Source organism: Anser cygnoides, chromosome Z (genome assembly GCF_040182565.1).
Source record: "Anser cygnoides isolate HZ-2024a breed goose chromosome Z, Taihu_goose_T2T_genome, whole genome shotgun sequence".
NCBI classification, from domain to species: domain Eukaryota; kingdom Metazoa; phylum Chordata; class Aves; order Anseriformes; family Anatidae; genus Anser; species Anser cygnoides.
The window spans coordinates 74,549,860-74,571,726 of record NC_089912.1 but is presented as its reverse complement, the minus strand read 5'-3'; the positions used below and the strand labels follow the sequence as shown (position 1 = coordinate 74,571,726).

General features: G+C 37.7%; 1 protein-coding gene across 5 annotated transcripts in view; it reads left to right on the top strand.

Annotated features, from left to right (window-relative positions):
* Positions 1-21,867, top strand: part of ERCC8 (ERCC excision repair 8, CSA ubiquitin ligase complex subunit) — a 34,605-nt gene that overhangs the window by 4,385 nt on the left and 8,353 nt on the right. For 2 of the 5 annotated variants that reach the window (XM_013180582.3, XM_013180583.3), the window contains 7 exons: positions 3,192-3,315; positions 4,958-5,039; positions 5,658-5,726; positions 7,252-7,318; positions 10,013-10,116; positions 11,491-11,615; positions 21,396-21,593. In XM_013180582.3, coding sequence (XP_013036036.2) covers positions 3,192-3,315; positions 4,958-5,039; positions 5,658-5,726; positions 7,252-7,318; positions 10,013-10,116; positions 11,491-11,615; positions 21,396-21,593 — 769 coding nt within the window. Of the gene's footprint in view, positions 1-3,189; positions 3,316-4,208; positions 4,310-4,957; positions 5,040-5,657; positions 5,727-7,251; positions 7,319-10,012; positions 10,117-11,490; positions 11,616-14,248; positions 14,707-21,395; positions 21,594-21,867 lie in introns of those variants that run through there. The other 3 variants (XR_010827436.1, XM_048051655.2, XM_066987625.1) reach the window with 3 other exon arrangements.

The following is a 21,867-nucleotide window of genomic DNA, read 5'->3' as shown; positions in this document are numbered from 1 at the left end:
TAAGAACAAGTAATGACTATATATCCCTGAATCCCAAAACTAAAATAAATTTTGAAACACGGCAAAATGAAGAAATATGTGCTAATAACACACAGCAAAAAAAAATACAAATCTGTGCTAAAATCAAGCCATTTTTTACTTCTCAGTCTGGTACGTTGAAGCATACCATACTTAAAAAATATGTTTATGAGTACAGCAAGTTGGCAGTCTGTTTCTTGAGCAGGTGTTTGTTTGGGTAGATTTGTCTTTTATTTCTCATCGCTTGTACAGAAGTTTAATTCATAGTAGCAAATCTAAGTGCATGTAGCACAGTGTTCTAAATGATGGGGTTGTTGTTATTATTTCTTAAAGTAAACATAGCAGGGTTTTTGCCTCAAATTATTTATTCCAAGTATTTGTGTAGCTTTCTGGTATGTCTTAAGTACTTACTGTAGCTAATTAGCTACAGATACAGCTTCAGATATTAGAATACCATTCATGCAGACTTCATGACATCATAAATGAATTTATAATTACCAGTGAGAAATACTTCCCATCTGACTATCTGGCTCCTATCTTTGAAACATATGATAATTACGTATTGCAAAGGTTTGTCTGTGCTCCAAGTTTGCAGGGCACAAGGCAACTCTAGTATGAAATTTGCTTAAAGAATAAGCTCTCGTTACATGCCCTTTGAAGCTATTTCTTAATAGATTCTGACGTGGGCTAGCTGAGGGTAAAGCAGTTTAGACCATTAGAGGAGATAATTCCAGACAGTGGACTGCAAGATAACCAATGTTTCCTATCTAGAATGAGGGGCTATCTTCAGAATAAAAAAGAAATTTTTACGTTTTTCCTTGCTCTGCTGGGCATCAACACACTGAGCTTTTACCTGGTTTCGTACAGTTGGTGCTGTGATGTAGCAAAAACTGACACTTGAGAGCAACTGAACAGTACCAGCTTCTAGATAATACATAGTTTGTGTAGGTCTTCTCCTCTATTTGAAACCTATCCAAGATTTATGATAGTGACATTACCATCTGTAGAATTATTTCTGTATTTTTCTTTTGTAGCAAAGGTTGGGATATCCTGAGTAATGGGGAAAAATACTGCATTTAGAATGAACTAGAAGCTTACAATGCCTCGAGAGATGAAGCCAAGTGGAATGGCACGTGGCCATGACTAAGCCTGGCCAGACAGAGATGATTTCTGCAGAGCTACTCAAGAGGGAATATGGGAGAACCGACTGTTTTGGTGCAGTACTGAACACAGTCCAGGGCTGTACACTTGTATTTACTGCACCAGGATAATTAGTTCCACGAATTTATTTATTTATTTATTTATTTATTTATTTTTTCTGCGCAGTGAATTGATATTTTTCTGCATGGTGTGTACAAATGCCTCTGCAGGAGTAAGTTCACACTGAGTCAGGCTTAGTTTGCTGGCGCTACAGGTACTGAAGATATTTACCCTGGTCCCCTCTAGAATAGGTGCCCAAAATAAGGGTAGACTAAGCACAAGGTAACAGGCTCTTGTAGGGTTATGGCTTAGAGATAACCAATGAGGAGTTATTAAACTGAGCTCAATAGTTGCTCAATAGTTCTTAGTATTGTCAGTGCTGGCTTCAGGCTGACTCTATTTAAAGACATTCAGATACCTTCTGTGCTTTCTAGCAACCTAAGTAAACAGAAATGTTTATCAGCTTAGGTGTAGTGCCAGATCTATACAGAAGATCTGGATCTGTATTTACACAACGATACCCCGGCAATAGTTGTCACTTTGGAGGCCAGGAGACTTGAAAGAACAATATACAGATAAGAGTTGGAGTGAAGAAATCCTGTGAGCCCTTCACTAGCTCCAGAAAGAGCCAGTTGGACTGCTTTTGCATGTGTACTGGGTCCAACTGGGATAGAGTTATTTTTCTTCATAGTAGCTTGCCTGATGCTGTGTTTTAGATTTGTGACCAAAACAGTGTTGATAGCACACCGGTGTCTTTGCTGTCATCGAACAGGACTTGCATAGCATCCAGGTTTTCACTGTTTTTCACTGCGCTCCCTCGGCGAATAGGTTGGGGCTGGATGAGAGGCTGGGAGGGAATGCAGCCTGCACTCTTGATTTGAGGTGACCAAAGGGGTGTTCCATATCATATAAAGTCATGCGGACTTGGGGCAGGTGTGGGGGAGTAGTTTTTCAGGGGCTGCTGTTGCCTAGGGACTGCCTGTTCATCGGCCAGTTTGTGGCGAGCGATGGCTTTTGCACTACTCATTTTTTTGTTGTTAGTTCTTTTTGTTCAGTTGTTTCTTTCTTTTGGGTTACTAGACTGTCTCTTATCTCAACCCACGAGTTTTCTCATTTTGCCCTTCCAATTCTCTCACCCATCCCACTTGGGGAGAGCGAGTGACTGAGCAAGCAGTTCTGGTGGTGCTTAGCTACCAGGGTTAACCCACAACAGTATGGTGCTTCTGAACCTGGGAGCATGGTATTGGGCCCTGAAGCTGAATCCCTGTGGATGCAGCTCAGATATGAGTGGCCTAGCAGGTATGTGGAACTGCCTGTCCTGTTCAGAGTCTGTCTGGTTGAATCATATCCTGGAGCTGTAAAAAGATTGGCTCTGGTGTCCCTTCTTCCCAGCACTGTTAATGTATTATTAATTAGATTACGTTTTGTTACTATGCATTGTTGAGTTGAAAGTTTCATATCATTCCTCCTTTTGTATTTGCGAATGCAAAAAAAATTAACTCTCAGTAACTTATCTACTGCTGTCTGGTGACTTTAGTATACCTGAATTTCCAATAACTCTTTAGCTGTAATTATTAGCTAATAATCATGAATTTTATGAACCATTTATTTGATTGTCTTTTTCAATGGATCTTGTTTTAAGCCAGTGGGATGTAGTAGTGGGATGTTTGTAGTGTTAGGCCCTAACGTTAAACATTAGATTTTTAAGCATAAAAATTGAAAAATTTCAAAAGACATTAATGCCTTTTATGCCTTAGACTTAATCTTAGATCTTAATTTAAGGTATGCTACGGATAGCATATTTTGAAAAGGTAAATGATCCCTACATTGCTGAAATAAGGACTCTTGTTAGGCAATTTATACTGGTTGATTGAAATTTGAGACACAAAAATAACTGGTTTGTCTTGAAAACTTAGGTATAATAAGTGAATTACCAAGACACTAACCAACTGGAATGTTTTACTTCATTTTAGGAGCCATCCTGATGGACATAGATTCAGTGTGGAGACAGTCCAGTGGTATCCTCATGATACTGGCATGTTTACATCCAGCTCATTTGATAAAACCTTGAAAATTTGGGATACTAATACTTTACAAGTAAGAAAAAATTTCTGCAACTTCAGGCTTCTTTTTATACATGTCACTCATTTCATATCTGCAGTTCACCCAGAGCTCAACAGGAGAGGGCATTTAGAAGGATGAAAAACAGCCAGTTGTTAGAACTGTGGGTATGGCATCAGGGTAGCATGGTTCTGGCATTCATGCATTCATTGGTGTGTAGCTGCCTGTTTCTGAAGACCTGAGTGCTCAAACTGTATGAGAGCATGGAGCCCTTGGGACAGTTCCTTTCTGTTTTTGCTGTGAACAGGAATACAGCTAGTTTATTTATGCTACATAAGTTTGTCCACTGGTCTGAAGGTGTAGCTCATTCTCTGGGATTGCTCTGCCCATCTTCCCCTCTCCTCCTCCTCCCCTCTCCAGTTTATTTGGTTGTGTTGTGTAGCAACAGCAGTGTACAGCAGGGCTAATTATTTAAGTAACCAAGGTACAAATACTGCTTTTGAAGGACTGATCTTCTTGATATTTAGAAATAAAGAGGACAAAGTGTTTTATATGGAGAGCGATAGTCACATAGGGTTGTAATGAACTCGCTGGGTCATTAAGTCCAAAAGTCTGTTGTTGCAAATACTACAGATACTTTTCCTAAAAATTGATGGAGAATGAGAGAAGCCACTAAGAAAATGCTAACCAATGTAACTGACTTTATTAAAGATAACAGTTTTTGTAGGCTTTTAGGTGGACTCATTAATCCTAGCACCTAACTGTTGAACAACGAATTCTGTGGAGCAGTTTACTGTGCTTCCAGTATTCATATATTAATGGATTTACACTGGTGGTATTTGAATGTTGTTTCAATGCACAGTGAAAGAATGAAAAATTTAAAAAAGTTTAAGTTATGTTCCTAGGATGACAGACTTTTTTTTTGTGAGGTGTGAAGATATGTTTGCAGACACTAAATCTCCTCCTAAATGCAGAGTTCAGTTCATTTTCCAGGTGGTTTTGTGAGCATCACTTACAAGTTCACATGAAGGTAATTGATTGACCTGTTCTTCCACTAAACACAAACAACTTAGTGTGAAGATTAGTTTTTTTCTATACAGTATTTTAGACTTAGACAACAAAAGCAATGATACCTGAAATTCATTATACTGATTATTAAAGCCAATATTATATGTCATTAATTTTTAACACTGACAAAATGGCTAATTATGTGGGTTTTTTGTTTGTTTTTATAAATATAAATTATTTTTAGGAATGTAAGTTAGCATGCAACGTTTGTGCATTGACAAGGGGCTTTTAGATCTAGGCTGAGTACCTCCTTCTTGTTGACTTTTTCTCCATATTGCAGCTTTCTTTTTTGCTCTTTTTTCTTTGCTTACTTTTAATTTATGATAATCCATAAATCCTCTGAATTCATGTTTCTGATCAGCCAGTTTCCTTGGACTTTCTTCTGGGTCTCCTCCCAGCTCTGGCATAGTTGTCTAGTGTTGTAAGCAGACTTTCTTACTTAGCAATGTTTGCATGATTGGATTTCTAACTAGGGGAGTTATTGTTAGTGTGCAAATAGTAGTGTTTTTTAGTCTAATTTGTAGCTGTGACTCAAAAAATACTTACTTGTGAGGATTTACATTCTGATAACGTATTTACAGTCTGATTAATTTAATCTTTTTATTATCAGCCTGCAGATGTATTTCACTTTGAAGGAACAGTCTATAGCCATCACATGTCTTCAGTTGCTACAAAGCACTGTTTAGTAGCAGGTATGTGGATGTTTTTTAACAAATTCCCTATATTTAGGAGGTTGTAGTAAAAAGCAAGTAATATTCATAACTTTTTCGCCTCCTGACATTCTTACATAATTTCAGTCTTCATAAAAAATACATTTTTGAAAAAAAAACATTTCAGTTGGTTGAATGGTGTTGATGAGAATTCTCATTTGTTCTTCTGGAATAATACATCATTCCATTCACCTTCTAGATGAAAATTCCTAGTTACAGCTAAGTTACCTTTAAGTACATAAGTAGCTTCTAGAGATTATTAAAATCTAACAGAATAAGTCATTTAAGTGGTTGAGTTTGTATTGCTTCCAACTAAACAATTTTATCTGTTTAGCCCAAAAATATTTAAAGAAGAGATCGTGTTTTTAATTCTTAAGTTGTATGAGTACTGTCTTGTTTGCCCCCAGATTCTACACGTTACTTGTTAGATAGTAAATTTACTTGCACTAAAAATGTAAATGTTACAGAGCTGGTTACTCTCATTAAATGAACAGTTAGGCAGCTAAAATTTTCTTCTATTTCTTTCTTACTGCAAAGATTGTTGTTGTTCTTTCAAATTATGGTATTTTTTCAGCTGTCTTTTGTTTCTCTTGTTTACAGTTGGTACCAAAAGCCCCAAAGTACAGCTCTGTGACTTGAAGTCTGGATCCTGTTCTCACATTCTGCAGGGTACTTTTAGTCTGAAACATAAATGTTAAACAATAACTACTTTGAGTTAACTAGGCCCTATAAAGAAACATTGTATACAATGTATTCTTTGTAAGTAACATGACTAATGTATTTAGTGCCAGTTGTGAAAGTTGCACAGTGAAAAAGATTCTTCTGGGTGTTAGTCTAGTGGTAATGAATTGGAGAATACAAATATTAATTAATGAATAGTTATTACAAATGTTGGGACACTTTCATGATCTAATCAATAGCGATTACTAATTATTACATGGTTAAGTGTTAGCATTGTTTTTGTATTCACATAAATTCAATATCGGGGATTCTGTTTTTTTGGGGCGTTTTTGTTTTATAGAGCAAAAAAGTCACTGTTTTTAACAAAATATCCTGTAGAGATGCTTGCATATTTTTTTAGCGGTATCAATAAAATGTAAGATACTACTTACTCTAGAAGAATAACATCTAATCCCTCGTATTTACCTAGTTTAGTAAGCCATAGCTTTTTCTTATTCTGTAATGTATTACTTCTTGCACTTAATAAGAATTTGCCCTTATTGTCTAGTGTTATTTTGCTACAAAGCACTGTTTAATAGCAGGTATGTGGATGTTTTATAAGAAATTCCCATTGTATTTAGGAGGTTATAGTAAAATCAAGTAATATTCAGAACTTTTTCTAAAATCCCTTATTTTCCTAGTGTTTACTTTTTAAGGGATGAGAATTTATATATATGGTCAAGTAATGGAAAGCCAGCTAATGCACCAGAATCAAGGTGGTTCACATAGCTCTAAACTGCATAGCAAAAATGTATTTTTATGACTTTATTTTTCAGGAGTGTGTTTATATTATTATGTGAAGTTTAGTTACAATCTTTGCATTTAGGTTGACCCAGACTTCCTATTGTCTGTATTTGTTTAATGTTTTTGAAACTTTCAAAGTTGTAAAGTTTATATATATATTACTTGCTGCTAAGTTGCACTGGACATGTTACCACTAAGACATTTGTCTTAATATCTGGAACATAACAAAGGTTACCCCCAAATTCAAGAGCAGAATGTTAAAGGGTAAGCTGAATAAAGCTTTATAGGATAAGCGTATTTTTTGTTAAATATTTTGTAAAAACTTGCTGAAAAACTGAAGTAATGTTTCTTCTGCATTTGAGAACATTAGTGCTACAATTTAATAATGATATTTAAAGTAGTCTCAACAGCTGTGCTGTTTTATATTGTATTTTGCACGTATAAAACCATCTTTGTTATCAAAAGATATAGATATGTAATACTCCATGCCTCAAATTCAGCTCATTGCAGTCCCACATGAGCAAGAGGAAAGGGGAATTATATCTAGCTCAAAATAATTTGTTTTCACAAAATCCAAATATATGTTACAATTCAGGCAATTTAGATTATTGTTCTGGATTGGTCTGTTTTATAGAATTAATCATTTGGTTTATTTTTAGTCATTTATGTAAAATAGTGTGTATAAATATTTTCCTAGAATATAATATAAGCTTTTTTTTACTGTTTAAAGGTCACAGACAAGAAATACTGGCAGTGTCTTGGTCTCCACGTCATGAATATATTTTGGCAACAGCAAGGTAGAGATGCTGCTCTACTGTTACATACAATAAAAAGTCTGATGACAAAATTTGATGTATATATTGTGCATGCACTTTACAATTCACATGCACTTTGAAAGTTAGTCTTCATTGTTTGCTTTAACTTATTTTAATTTTTGTAGATCTTACCCCAAAAAAGCAGCCTGAAGAGCTATCCAAATTATGCTTATTTTATGGGAAGATTGTACAGAGTTTTGGAAATAGTAGTAGCATTTAAAGTTACAGGCAAATTATATAGCACTATAGAAATGCTCACTTCATACTGTGTAATGTTATGCATGTTGCTAATCTGTTTTATAACAAAGTAACACATGTTTAGCTCACAATACCATCCTGGTTAATCATGGTCAGTTATGTCAAACAGTGCAGGTAGGTTAGGTGAAATAATTCCCAGCTTCAATAATTCAGTCTGTATGAATTGAATGTTGATAATCTCAGACCATTTTTTTCATTCCAGTAATTTCCAATGTAAAAGATATTCTTGGCTTTCCTATAGCTTTTGAAACTGTGAGATTTGATTTTTCTGTCATTACTCAGTTTTTTGAATGGCAAGTTTTTTTCCTTTCGAACTATAGAGAGAAATGGCTGGTTTTGCTTTTGTTTTTTAAATTGAGAGTGAAATTTGAATAATTCAACTTCAGAATTCAAGTCTGCACAATTCATTTCAATGACAGGGTTATGTGCCCTTGGTGTGCCTTTGTGCTGCTGTGCTTTTAGAAGGCTCAAAAGAGTTGGGAAATTTTTTAACAGTGTGATTTTGTTTTAGCAAATGAAAAACTGTTGCGTTGTCTTTCCATCACACAAAGAGTAGCAATTTTTGATATTTATTAAATATTGATTTGTTGACATATCCAAAAGCAATTTGCTTCAAAGTCACATAACTATAAACTGCATCTACCTATCTTGTTATGTTGCCTTATGGTAATTGTATGTTAAATATGTTTCTCCTGGCTTCATTTCTTGATTTACTACTATTGTTGGACTACTATTTCCTAATAACATAATGCAGTCTTTCTGCCTGCCAAGACAAATATGGATAAGACTTGTCAACACTGAAGTAATGAAAATATAGAGAGGAGAAAATGACCAGTACTGCTAAAAGGAGAATCTAGACTGATCATATTTATCCAATGTAACTATTTTCCTAGGCAATTGTATGTTTGCTTGTCATCACTTCAGGGAGGGAAAAAATATTATACTATATACTGTGTGTATATATATTTATGTGACTTGCCTATGAAACATGTTTTAAATTTCTCTAAATGATGCTAGGCACTTCTATAGTTCTGCCAGGAGACTGGAATAGTCAGAGAAGAGATGTTTTCTGGATGTTTTCCATTCTCTTCAGTTTCAGGCACTAGAGATGATAAGTTCTTTCTTTCTCATTAGAAATGGTTTGAGAAGATTAGCCAATAGACACTGCATCATCAAAACTGGATGACAGGCTTTTGTACTAACGAATCTCTTCATATGCCCTTGTCAAGAATATTTCAGTGAACTACCTGCAACTGGTTGCTCACTTTATGATAAGCTCAAACTTCAATGACCTGTATTTACGGTCCTACAATATCTGTTTGCAGCAGACTAATGTGTTAGCTTGTTCACTTGGAATACCTCTTGGAAGTAAACAGAACCAGTCTCTAGTGGATGGGAGCACAGAAGAGCATGCTTTTACATTAAAAATTTAAACATTAGCTTTGTCAGGTGCAGAACAGATGTGGAATAATCTTATAGATGGTTGTTTTTGTTTTGGTCTGTCAGTATATATCTACTATATGTGTTTTCACTATTAGTGCGCAGATCTAACTTGAGAATGCAAAGGAAAAGGCATGTTTTACTTCAGGTAGAGGATGGCTTATCTAAGAAGCAGTTTGGTTGTACTGTCCTTGCAGTTGTCTTTGTTTAGCTGGGGTGAAAAGTGATCTCTGTTTTTGGTTGTTTTAATCAAAGAGAATGGTTAATTTGAGGGGAACTGTGCAAATCATTTTAGTAAACACATCTCAACACATGCACTTAGTGCATGGAAAATGCTCTTTTCTATTAATTTTTCTCATGTATACTTTGGAGTCTTGTGGTACACATGAAGCACACCAGTGGAGTGCTCAAATCAAGGTGCCAAACAAAGTGCACTGCCTGCAGTGTTGCTGTCTGAATCTGTGCAGGAACCTATGCAACAGTTAGCATAGGTTTTGTTGCTGATGAAGATACTGTTAACTTTGGTCTTTCCCTCCTTGTGCCAGTGTGACAATGTAGTCAGACCCAGTACATTCTTACAGAAGCCAGCTGTCACACTGTTTTTTCAGTCATTGGTCTGTATGACAACTGAGCATGTGACTTAGCCAGCCTACATGTAGGTAGCCAGCTTGTGTACCAGTGACACTATACTGCTGTGATAGCAAAGCAGTTGCCTGAGTTCCCAGGCAACCATTTCACTCTCAACTTAGGTGCTTAAAGGGTACCAGCTGTATTTATTAATTCATGTAAACAAAAGTCTGAAGTCTGTCTTAAAATCTCTTCATGAAATTCTATTGGCTTGAATGTGACTGCATGATGAGTAGTTCAGAGTAGTTGTTGGACCAGGGTGGGTGCCAGGTGGGTTGGCTAACGTCAGATATCGATGTGGGTGAAAGCATTTTCCCTAATGCACACATCAGTGAAATTTGTTTTTCTTAGTGCTGACAGTAAAGTAAAATTATGGGATGTGAGGAGAGCATCTGGATGTCTAACTACGCTTGATCAGCACAATGGAGAAAAGACCAAAGCATCTTCTGAGGCAGGTAAAACAGACCATAACTGGTAGTAATCCATTTGTAACTAGCTTTCTTATATTTCCTAAGTGTTGAATACTGGGGCCAGCAAGGGCAGTAATGGTAACCCAGCTGTTACCTACTGCATAACACATTCCATTGAATTTTTTCAGGTACATCTGTTACAGAGAGTGTGTCTGTGGTTGGGGATATTGTTTAGAGACATCTCCTTGACAACAGTGTTGTTTCTGTTCTAAATGATTTTTCCCTTAAAATGGGAAAATTTGCCATCTATTTTATGAGCAGAAGAATTCATTGCTGATGTAGATTAGGTTTCATAAAATCAACAATCACTTCGTACCTTATGAGCTTTTCCAGTAGTTAATTACCCTCTCTTAAAAGCAAGACAAAACAAACAAAACCCACAAAAAGAACATTCCTTTTCCTATTTAAATTAATCTTGATTCCAATGCAAGCCACTAGAATATTTTGTCTCAGATATGGTGCTGTAAAATCAATTATGTTACTTAATTATATCCTATAGGGTATATAACAGAGTTTAGATTTATGACAGTATAATTTAGCTTCCTGTAAAATTAAATAGCTCTTTTTTTCAATACATTACACATTAATGGTGCCTAGTATCAATTCTTACTGGGTTACAATATCAACTTATTTGTATAGCTTCAGGTCACATTTCTATACCTAAAAAAAAAACTAAATTAAAGGGAAAGATTCAGTACTGTAGATTATAGTCCATAAATTTAACTCTGGATCAACTTTGGACCAAGGATACTTAATTTTGGAATGCCAAAAAATTACTTGAACAGTCTCTGCTCTGAGGTAAAAATACATAGTAAGTGGAATTAAATCACAAAGTAGAAACTGACTGTATATTGTGGTTCTGAATAAAAGGATTTTTGTAACATAATTCATAGTGATTAATATTGTTGGAAAACAGATAATGCTTTTTTATTCTTCTTAACCTAAGAGGTACATCTGAATTGTGTACTGCAGTATAGTGCAGACAGAGATACCTTATCTGTTTCTGAGTGAGTTAATTTGTGGGCACCATAGTTGTGCTGTGGTAGAATGGAGCTGGATTTTAGCACTTTATCCTACTTAAGAATGTGCAGTTTCGCCAGGTGAAATCAATGGAATGCATTTCTATTAAGCTACAAGCAATATGTGCAATGAACTGTTGCATATACCATCTCTTTATTATTGTTTTTCTTTTAAATTAAGTGACCATGGAGATAGTCATGCTTTTATAAACCAAGAGTTAAATTATTAATTTACTTATACATTACCATTTAAACATTACTTTAAGTACCATACCTTTAAATGTCTATACAAAACAGAAATTCCTCTGTAGAAATCTGAACCAGCTCTTTTTCCTGACAGCAAATACGGCTCACAATGGGAGAGTTAATGGTTTATGCTATACAAGTGATGGGCTTCATCTGTTGACCATTGGTACGGATGATCGCATGAGACTCTGGAACAGCTCCACTGGAGAAAATACATTAGTAAGTTTTCAAGGATCTTCAGTTATAATTTTACTTACATTCAGTTTTAAAAGATCACTTATTTGTGCAACTGTCATTACCACTTTGGCTGTTTATTCATTTTCATAAAGGATGTAGCTGCTTAATCACATTGAAGACTTTTTGAGCACTTTGTTTTCCAGAGTTCTTTTCTTATTTTTGCTTATTAAAATTTAAAAAAATATATCAAGAAGCTTGGATCTACTTGAAGATTGTTAACTTGAAGCTCATTATTTGTAAGCATAGCTGAAAATGCTTCAGACAATAATGAAAAACTTGATATACAGTGACTGTAGAATTTTTTTTACAGTCGCCATTGTACTATTTACAGGACAGGTGTCCATATCAGAGTGTTTCACTAATTGACTGTCTGGCTTTCTTGAAACTCTCCTTTATGTTTTAGTGGAATCTCTCCTGGGGAGTCTTAGAACAGTGTTAAAATTTTCTATCCCTCTATATTTGCGTTGCAACCAAACAGGAAGAAAATCGCTTCTGCTGCTCCAGTGCTTTCTATGGCCTGTTTTAATATTCTGATCAGTAAATAAAATTGTCTCCTATATTTAAACTGAGAGAAGGACACAGCAGGTAGGTCAATTTCCATGGGATTTTAGCTGGTCATGATAAGATGGTCTGTCATTGCTATCAGGAAAATAAATTTTATCTCTGTCTTAGAAATCTTTTCATAGAATAACAGAATGGTTTGGCTTAGAACGGACCTTAAAGACCTCCCAGTTCCAACCCCCTGCCATGGGCAGGGACACCTCCCACCAGACCAGGTTGCCCAGAGCCCCATCTAGCCTGGCCTTGAGCACTTCCAGGGATGGGGCATCCACAGCTTCTCTGTGTAACCTGTGCCAGTGCCTCACCATCCTCTGAGTAAAGAATTTCTTCTGAATATCTAATCTAAATCTTCCTTCTTTTAGTTTAAAGCCCTTGTCCAATTCCTATAGTCCTTCCAAAGAGTCCCTCCCCGGCTTTCTTGCAGAACCCCTTTAGGTACTGAAAAGCTGCTCTAAGGTCTCCCCAGAGTCTTCTCGTCTCCGGGCTGAACAACCCCACCTCCCTCAGCCTGTCTTCATAGGAGAGCCCCTCCAGCCCTCTCATTCATCCTTGTGGCCCTCCTCTGGGCTTGCTCCAATAGGTCCATGCCCTTCTTATATTAGGGTCCCTAGAGCTGAATGCAGTGCTTCAGGTGGGGTCTCACGAGAGCAGATCAGAGGGGGACAATCACCTCCCTCCGCCTGCTGACCATGCTCCTTTTGATGCAGACCAGGACAGGTGGCTTTCTGGGCTGCAGGCTCACATTGCCCACTCACAGTGAATTTTTCATCAACTGACACCCCCAAGTGCTCCTCAGGGCTGCTGTCAGCTAATTCTCTGCTCAGCCTGTATTTGTGCTTGTGATTGCCCCCAGCCAGGTGCGTGACCTTGTTGAACTTCATGAAGTTTGCACAGACCCACATCTTAAGACTGTCAGTTTCAATTCTGCTGCTTAGTTTCAGAACAGAGCAAAAAACATTCCCTGTAGGCATTTAAATGAAAGCACTTTTCTGTCCCCATGCTACCCATATTTGCCAGCTTGTTCTCAGTACTTTATATACAAACATCTTTCTGTCTTCAAATCACCATTACCAAAGTAGATAATACAGTTTGTTCACTCTACTATGACCATCTGGGTCACTGTTTCTTGTTTTTCTGTGCCTGTTAGTTCATTGACTTGTTTCATTGGCTGTTCTACTTTTTTTTTTCTTTTTTGGCATTGAGTAGCATGATCCTATCATGCTATCTAAGGTCCAGATTTATTTTGCTTAGTTTTCTTTATTCTCACACTCTACTAGAGGTATTCTTAAAATAATTTTAAGACACCAGCAAACAAATGCATGTGAAGGTAATATGCGCTCATACCACAGTCCTTTTATTTCCCCTGCTAGCCAGTCCTTTTGAACTCTTTTTCTTTTTTTTTTTTTTTTTCCTTCTCCTTGCTAATACCACCTTCCCCCTTCTCTTTGGCTGGACATAGAAATATATAAAGAAGCCTGCACTAAAAGCAGGTGACTATATTGAATCTGCCACCACACTGGGTGAAAATGTATGCAAAAAATAACCTCTGTATGCCTCATTTTTTTTCTACACCTCTCCACCCAAATTCCTATATATGCTTCTGCCCAAATGTCCCAGTTTTTTATTCCTGATTATAGCAGGAATTTTTATCAACAAATAGAGGTTTTGGTGGATACCTAGCTTTTATGAAGAGAAAGAGAACCACACAACAGCAGATATGAAACATAAGTACTTCTCTGTAAGCTAGCTTTAAATACTTGATAACTATATGAAGTTTGGTTTGTACTCTTGGGGGGTTGAATATGCAAGTAGGATTAAGTGCAAGTGCTAGAAACAAATACAAATAAGTTTCAGCTGTCCTCCCAAATTTCTCAAATCCATAATGCAGGACATTTATGGACCCTTTTCCATAAAAGTTGGCTATTTCATTTTTTTTTGTATTGTTTTGTTTACAGTGGGAGGATTGTTTTTGTACCTGGGATGCTTAAGCTAGAAAATTCTGACTTTGAGACAGATCTGAAAGTGGCTGCTGTCACTTGATTGTTTCCATCCAGAGAGTCCACAGAACAGCTTGGGTTTGGAGGGACCTTAAAGATTACCTAGTTCCAATGCCCCTGCCATGGGCAAGGATGCCAACCACCAGATCAAGGCCTCGTCCAGCCTGGCCTTGAACACCTCCAGGGATGGGGCATACAGAACTTCTCTTGGCAACTTGTTCCAGTGCCGTGCTGCCCTCTGAGTGAAGAATTTCCTCCTAAAATCTCATGTAAGCCTCTCCTCTGTTAGTTTAAAACCATTCCCCTTGTCCTGTCATTATCTGCTCAAGCAAAAAGTCATTCTCCATCTCTCTTATAAGCCCCCTTTAAGTATTGGAAAGTTGCAATGAGGTCACCCCAGAGCTTCTTCTCTTCCCCAGGCTGAACAGCCCCAGCTCCCTCAGCCTGTCTCTGTAGGAGAGGTGCTCCAGCCCTCTGATCATCCTCATGGCCCTCCTCTGGACCCGCTCTAACAGGTCAGTGTCTTTCTAGTGCTGGGGGCCCCAGACCTGGACGCAGTACTCTAACTGGGGCCTCACAAAGGGAAGAGTAGAAGGGGACAATCCCCTCCCTCCATCTGCTGTTCACACCTATTTTGATGCAGCCCGGGACGCAGTTGGCCTTCTGGGCTGCAAGCACACACTGCTGGCTCATGTCGAGCTTTTCATCCACCAGAACCCCTAAGTCTTTCTCCGCAAGGCTGCTTTCAGTGAGTTCTTCTTCCAGGCTGTGCTCATGTCTGGGATTTCCACAACCCAGGTGCAGCACCTTGCACTTGGACTTGTTGAACCTCATTAGGTTCACATGGGCCCACTTTTCTAGCTTGTCCAGGTCCCTTTGGATGGCATCCCTTCCTTTTGTTGTATCAGCTGTATCACTCAGCTTGGTTGTCATCTGAAAACTTGCTGAGGGTGCACTCAATCGCACTGTCTATGTCACTTATAAAGATATTAAACAGTACCGGTCCCACAACAGATCCCTGAAGAGTCTCAGTGGAGAGAGCCAAGGACCAAGAGTCCTGAGTTACAATTTTTTGTTTTGGTTAGTTAGTTTTTTATTATTATTATTAGAATGCCAATTGATTTATGTTTTCAACTCTTCTATTGAAAATTTTAGTGTATTTTTATGTGGATAGTCTACAGAAATACAAATGACTGTAATATCAATTTAAACATTGAAAAAAGCACTTTAGTTCTAACATTTAGTTATGAACAACAAAGAGATATTGTACCTGCTATTCTTTTTCCTTTTTGTGAATTAAATACAGTAAAAATTGTGCAGCATTTTTTTTTAGCTTCCTTCAATTAGTAAGTTAGAAGAAGAAACTAAGATGTGAATATTATAGGAAAAAATACTGAGAAATGTAACAATGAATACAGTTTAAGGTTTGATTTTTGGGTGGTCCTGTGTGAAGCCAGGAGCTGGGCCTGATGATCCTCGTGCGCCCTGTCCAACTCGGGATATTCTATGATTCAGTGTGTCTTCCCAGCACATCTTTCCGTGTGAGACTGATTAGCTGCTTGAGGAAATTGAAACAATTATAACCAAGGTAGCAAGTGCATTTCAGCTGTAATTTCATTATAACTAAGTTGATGAAATGCATCATTGCTGTTTCAAGGAATAAAACAGCATATATAAAACCACACTTCTCCCCTGTCGCACATTTTAACTGGCATGCCTTTGCACCATATAGCACCCATACAGCTATTGTGACCTTTTAGTGAGCTCCTTAGAAATAATTGATTATTAATCTGTAGTTTGAGCTGTTTGATTTGGTTCCTTATGAGGCTGGGCAAGTGCCAGCTCTGGTATGAGGTGACACTGCAGTTTTAATGCAAAGCATGTTTTTCCTCTATGTTGAAAGATTTTTATTTTTTTTTATGATTGACCATTCTTAATATACTCTGCTGGAGTTAGTCTAACAGGAAGCATTTGGAGAAGTTTGCACAAGGAACAAGCTGCCAGTGCCACTGTAGGATGCTCACATCCCAGTCCATTAACTGCACTATTCTACAGAGTGGTGGCATGGAAGTAAAACAGGAACTGTGCTTGCAGAGTTGAGAAAGAAATACAGGAATTTTGGATCCCCTTGGGGAAGTGATACTGTAGCTTTCCTGTAGAAGACAACATTATGTTCTTCCCTCACTGCCCTAATGTATGTGGTTAGTGCCTTTATACTGTCTTTGGGGATATTAAGCCAATTAAAACAGTGCATGTAACCAATACATCGCGTGTTTTCACTGATTGCAGTCATTCCACAGCTAAGTGACAACATAAAAACTTCAAAACTCTGATCAAAATAAAAAATAAACTGTGAGGATCGAAGACAGTGTACCCTATCAATTAATTTTAATTAAATACTAAATAGTTATTTTTACAGCAGAATTTCAAACTGTGGCACAGATACACTTATTTAGCTGGTATGTAATAACAGCACTGAAACTATAATTCTTTTTTAAGGTTATTTATTTCAAAGAAGAGACCATTTTGCATGGCAGTTTTTTCAATACTCGTGGTAACCAACAAACGTCATAAGCTGTTCAGACAAAAATACTCCTAGTTACATGAGTAGATGATAGAGAATAAACATTGTAACTGGAAAAAGTGAAATGTGGTTTGAACATTACAAGAGATAATGAACAGTTTTCCTTTACAGTTATAAACTCAGAGTATGGGGACTTCTTGACAAGATTTGTTGGTTTGTATTATAAACCAGTAATAGCACTTAGCGTCTTTTCTTTCCTTTTAAGATAAGACCCCTGTGATGAATCACTCAGTAAAACATTGGCATAAAACAAACTTAAAGACATGTTATTTGTTGCCACGGAAAAAGGTGTAAGTTCTAAAATGCAATGATTCTGCATCCCATCCTTACTAAGCAATCCACTGGGCACAAAAGAGAATCAAGATGCTGAAGAATGTGTTTAAAGAAGAAAATCTGCATCAAAAGTTTAAGCTGCTTCATATAATGCTTAACAACTCTTCGCAATGGTTTTCTGAAGTCCATCTATACCTCAGTGATAGATATGTCTACTTTTTCCTTCAAATTTGAATATTCCTCCATCAAAGGATACAGAAATTAATCCATGCATGTGAAATTTTTGAGCAATAAGACTAACTTGGGGCCTAATGGATTGTTTCTGCTAGTAAAAGAAGTTAATGTTGGAACTGTTCACCTCTTGTGTGCATCCTGTATCGCAAAATCGAATACAGAGCACTGATTCACAGAGAATAGGAATAATCAAATAGGAGGAGGCAGATTTTTGCTTCTTACTCTGCTCTAAGAACAAAAACAGTTTTTATGATCTTAATTCAGTTCTTGTTTTGGCAGCGTTCTTTCTTTTCCATTGCATCTCTACCAACAGGAGTGTTTAAACTATGTATATCCAAATTTTTTTTCTTCCTAACCTTTACTCCTCCCTTTTATTGTACATGCCTTTGCTATGAGCAGTGTTGTGACTTGGGAATTGTGGCTCTTACAGCTGACATGTTATGAAAAGGACTTTAATTGCTCTTTATAGGCACAGTAATATGCCTCTTAAAAGTGCTAGCATTAACAAGGCTTAACACAGTCAGTGTTTACAGACACTATCTTTACAAAATGAGCAATAGTATCCACAAGGGACATAATGTAATACCCATATCTCATGAAAATATTCTCTCAATATAAAAAAAACAACCTATCTGTATGCTAATAAAACTGTTTCTTAGTACACACTTTTATGATGAGAGAGATTTTTCTCTGGACTCCTTTTTACTGATTTTTTTCTTACGTAAGTGCTCTTAGCTATGAATGCACTTTATTTAACATTACAGCAACAAGTAGTCTTCCTCCTTGCCTGGCTCATCCTGACTGATCCTTGTATTTGCCTCAAATGTATGAAGGCAATCAACATGGTACGGATCAAGAACCTGGCAAGGAAAGACATCCGTTTTAGAATATTTACCTGACAACCTTTACAAATGCGTTAGCTTATTGTTGAAAGATTTCACACTGAGGATATTTTTTTTTCACTAAAAGCCATGGAAATTAGATAGAGAGCTTTAAAATTAACCTAGGGAGCTTTATTAACAGTGCATATACAAATAGGTGTGCATTTTTGTCAAAGAGCAATGGTTGCAGGATGATAATATTTGAAAAGCAAAATTTTTATAATGCTATGTAGTACGGTGAATTTATATAATGTCTTAAAATATTGTTACTTTTATTAGAAAGACTATTTCTTTTAAATCATGAAATATTTTGTGAATTTCAGGCATTCATAGTTGATTTCCCCCTCTACACGAAAAAATATGTATGTTTTATTTGTCAAAATTATAATAGTTTTGATTAAGTTTATTTAGGTGTAAGCTATACCGTTGTGATGGTTTCATGATGATGGCTAACTAAGCTCTGGCACACAGCTCTCTCACTCCCCTTGCTCACAGGAAGAGGGAGAAAACATGATGAAAAAAGGATCATGGCTTGAGATAAGGACAGGGAGATTACTCACCAATTATCGTCAGAGGCAAAACAGGCTCTCATAGGGAGATTAACGCAATTTATTGCCTATCACTAGCAGACTAGAGCAGTGAGAAAATAAAAGCAAACTAAAAACACCCTCTCCCCATCCACCCTCTCCTACCTCCTCCCTCCAAGCAGTGCAGGGGAATGGGGGCTGTGGTCAGTCCCTGAGGCTTCGTCTCCGCTGCTCCTTCTCGGTCCCTCTCTGCCCCTGCTCCACGCGGGGTGCCTCCCACGGGATGCCGTCCTGCCCGAACTGAGCCTGCGGGGGCTGCCCACAGGCAGCAGCTCTTCAAGCACTGCTCCCACAAGGCTCCGTACCACGGGGTCCATCCCCCAGGAGCAAACTGCTCCAGCACGGGTCCCCCACGGGCGGCAGCTCCCCCCAGACCCCCTGCTCCTGCGTGGGCTCCTCTCCACGGGCTGCAGCTCCGGCCCGGGGCCTGCTCCTGCGGGGGCTCTCCATGGGCCGCAGCCTCCTCCAGGCCACATCCACCTGCTCCACCGGGGGCTCCTCCACGGGCTGCAGCGTGGAGATCTGCTCCGTGTGGGACCCGTGGGCTGCAGGGGGACAGCCTGCTCCACCAGGGGCCTCTCCACAGGCCGCAGGGGAACTGCTGCTGCCTGCCTGGAGCACCTCCTGCCCTCCTTCTGAGCTGACCTGGGGAGCTGCAGGGCTGGTTCTCACTCCCCTCTCCCAGCTGCTGTAGCACAGCAGGTTTTTCTCTTTCTTCAATGTGCTCTCCCAGAGGCCCAACCAGCGCTGCTCCCTGGCTTGGCTCTGGCCAGCAGTGGGTCCCTTTTGGAGCTGGCTGGAGCTGGCTCTGGTCTGACATGGGGCAGCTGCTGGGCTCTGCTCACAGAGGCCACCCCTGCAGCCCCCCCTGCTACCAAAACCTTGCCACGTAAGCCCAATACAGTTTTTTCCTGTAAATATGCTACTGTATTTTTTCATGAATTACTTTTGGTGTATTATAGAGGACCTACTTAGACTGATGTTTCTAACTAGAGTGTTTCCCAGTTTGGAAACAATGCTTCTAACCTTCAGGAGCTTTTCATCTGTATAAGACTTATCAAGAGCTTGAATGTATAGATGCTAATAAGCTATTCTTTTTAATACTACTTTCATTTTCAATGAATATTTAATACTACTTTGATTTTCAAACTACTTTTAATTTTCAAGGCACTTCATACAACTCAAAAGCCAGGGTCTCAGAAATGTGACATTTGTTCCTAGCCCAGCTGTTCTTACAGTGAACAATACTGAATTTCTTGGTAGTGAACTCCCAAGTTTTAGCTGCTGATAGAAGACAGGCATTTTTTGTAGTTTGGTTTCGCATGGTTTGGATTGGAAGGGACCTTAAAGATTGTCTTATTCCAATATCTCTGCCATGGGCAGGGACATTTTTATATGGTCAGGGAATTTTTGTTTATCATTCTTAACTAATACATAATATTTTAACAAATTATTAAGCTCTTTACTTTTATCTTTGACGTCTTTTACTAATGCCATCCTTCTGCTTGCCCTTCAGTTGTTTTCATACTGCTTATTATCTTCTATCATTTCTTGCTAACTCATGAGGGAGAGATGCAGAATCTCTGTGTTGCAGATGCTTTTCCTCTGTTCTTTCTTCCTAGAGCAAAGGATGACTTACTGAGAAACTCTTGAGAGCTAGTTCTTGTGTTGACTAGACTGGCATTTCAGTTCTTTGCTATCCTATTCGTGCATACACTTCAGAAATTTTGTTCTCTGCAGCATTGGGTGACTGATAAACAAAGGGTACTTACAGAGTGAGAAATTAATGGTAGGTCAGTTTTTCTTCAGTCTGTGGACAAAAGTCTTGCAGAAAACTGGTGTGATTTTAAATATCTTTCTGACATGAATGCACTCGATGAAAGCTAGGCTGAGACCACTAACTAACTTTACACTTCCTGCTGAAATTGTAAATAAAACCCTGTGGCTTGGCCTACACCCACTACCAACTAGAATAAACATTGTTACCTTCTTCTGTTTCTATTTGAAAACTAATATTTAGATGTGATGTATCAATGGTTTTTTTTTGTGCACTTGGCATATTGTAAGGAGAACTTGCTGTGAAAAGGTAATTGCTGTATCTTTAAAGCTCTAAATGTTAAATATCCAATTGTTGGAACCTAAGATAATATGTCTTATAACTGTATAGTGTTGTGTGTAATGAGTTCTTTTAATGGTTTCAGTATTTGAGAGAAAGCAATTATGTTGGATCATCTAGGAATCTGTTTAAGGAGGTAATTCCTGAACCAGTTCTGATTTCAGTGGTAGTTTAGGTACTCAGTGTAGATCTGGCACATAACAACCTATGCAAATTTTATTTCCAAGTGTGAAATTGCTGTCTTTTAGGCATATCTTTCTTTCCCTTCCTTAAAGTTAATACTAAGGCGAGAGTGAACATTAATAATGTTCAATAACAATATTAATTAATTAATAATGTTCAAATAACAATAAAATTATTCTCTTGATACACATCAGTAATTGGGAATCTCAAGAGTTGAGTTAGCATTGTGAAGATTACTTAATGAATTTTATTGGGTATTAATGAAGAAATAAAATTGACCTTTTTATGTAAAGTTATCTCCTGTCATTTTAATTAATAGCTAACTACATAATCTTTTATTTTGCAGGTGAACTATGGTAAAGTCCGCAATGAAAGTAGAAAAGGACTCAAATTTGCCATCTCTTGTGGCTGCAATCCAGAGTTTGCCTTTGTGCCATGTGGTAGTACCATTGCTGTTTATACAGTTTTCTCAGGAGAACTGATAACTATGCTTAGAGGACATTATAATACTGTTGACTGCTGTGTATTTCAACCTAACTTTCAGGTAAGTAAAGTGTTGGAGACAACCTGGAATATTTATGCAGATTGACAAACCATATGCAGAAAAAGAAGCATTTTCAGGGAAGAACTTTAATCAAAAAACTTGACTAAACAGGGATTTCTGTGGCCTTTGTATTGACTGAAAAAAGGTTTGGTCAAGTTCCTGTGATGGCCCTTTGTATGTTGGGTTCCGTCCACTCTTCATTTCTTCTCACATAGGTAATTTTTCCATATACCTATAATAATTTTTGACAATATATTGCTATTAATACATCGTA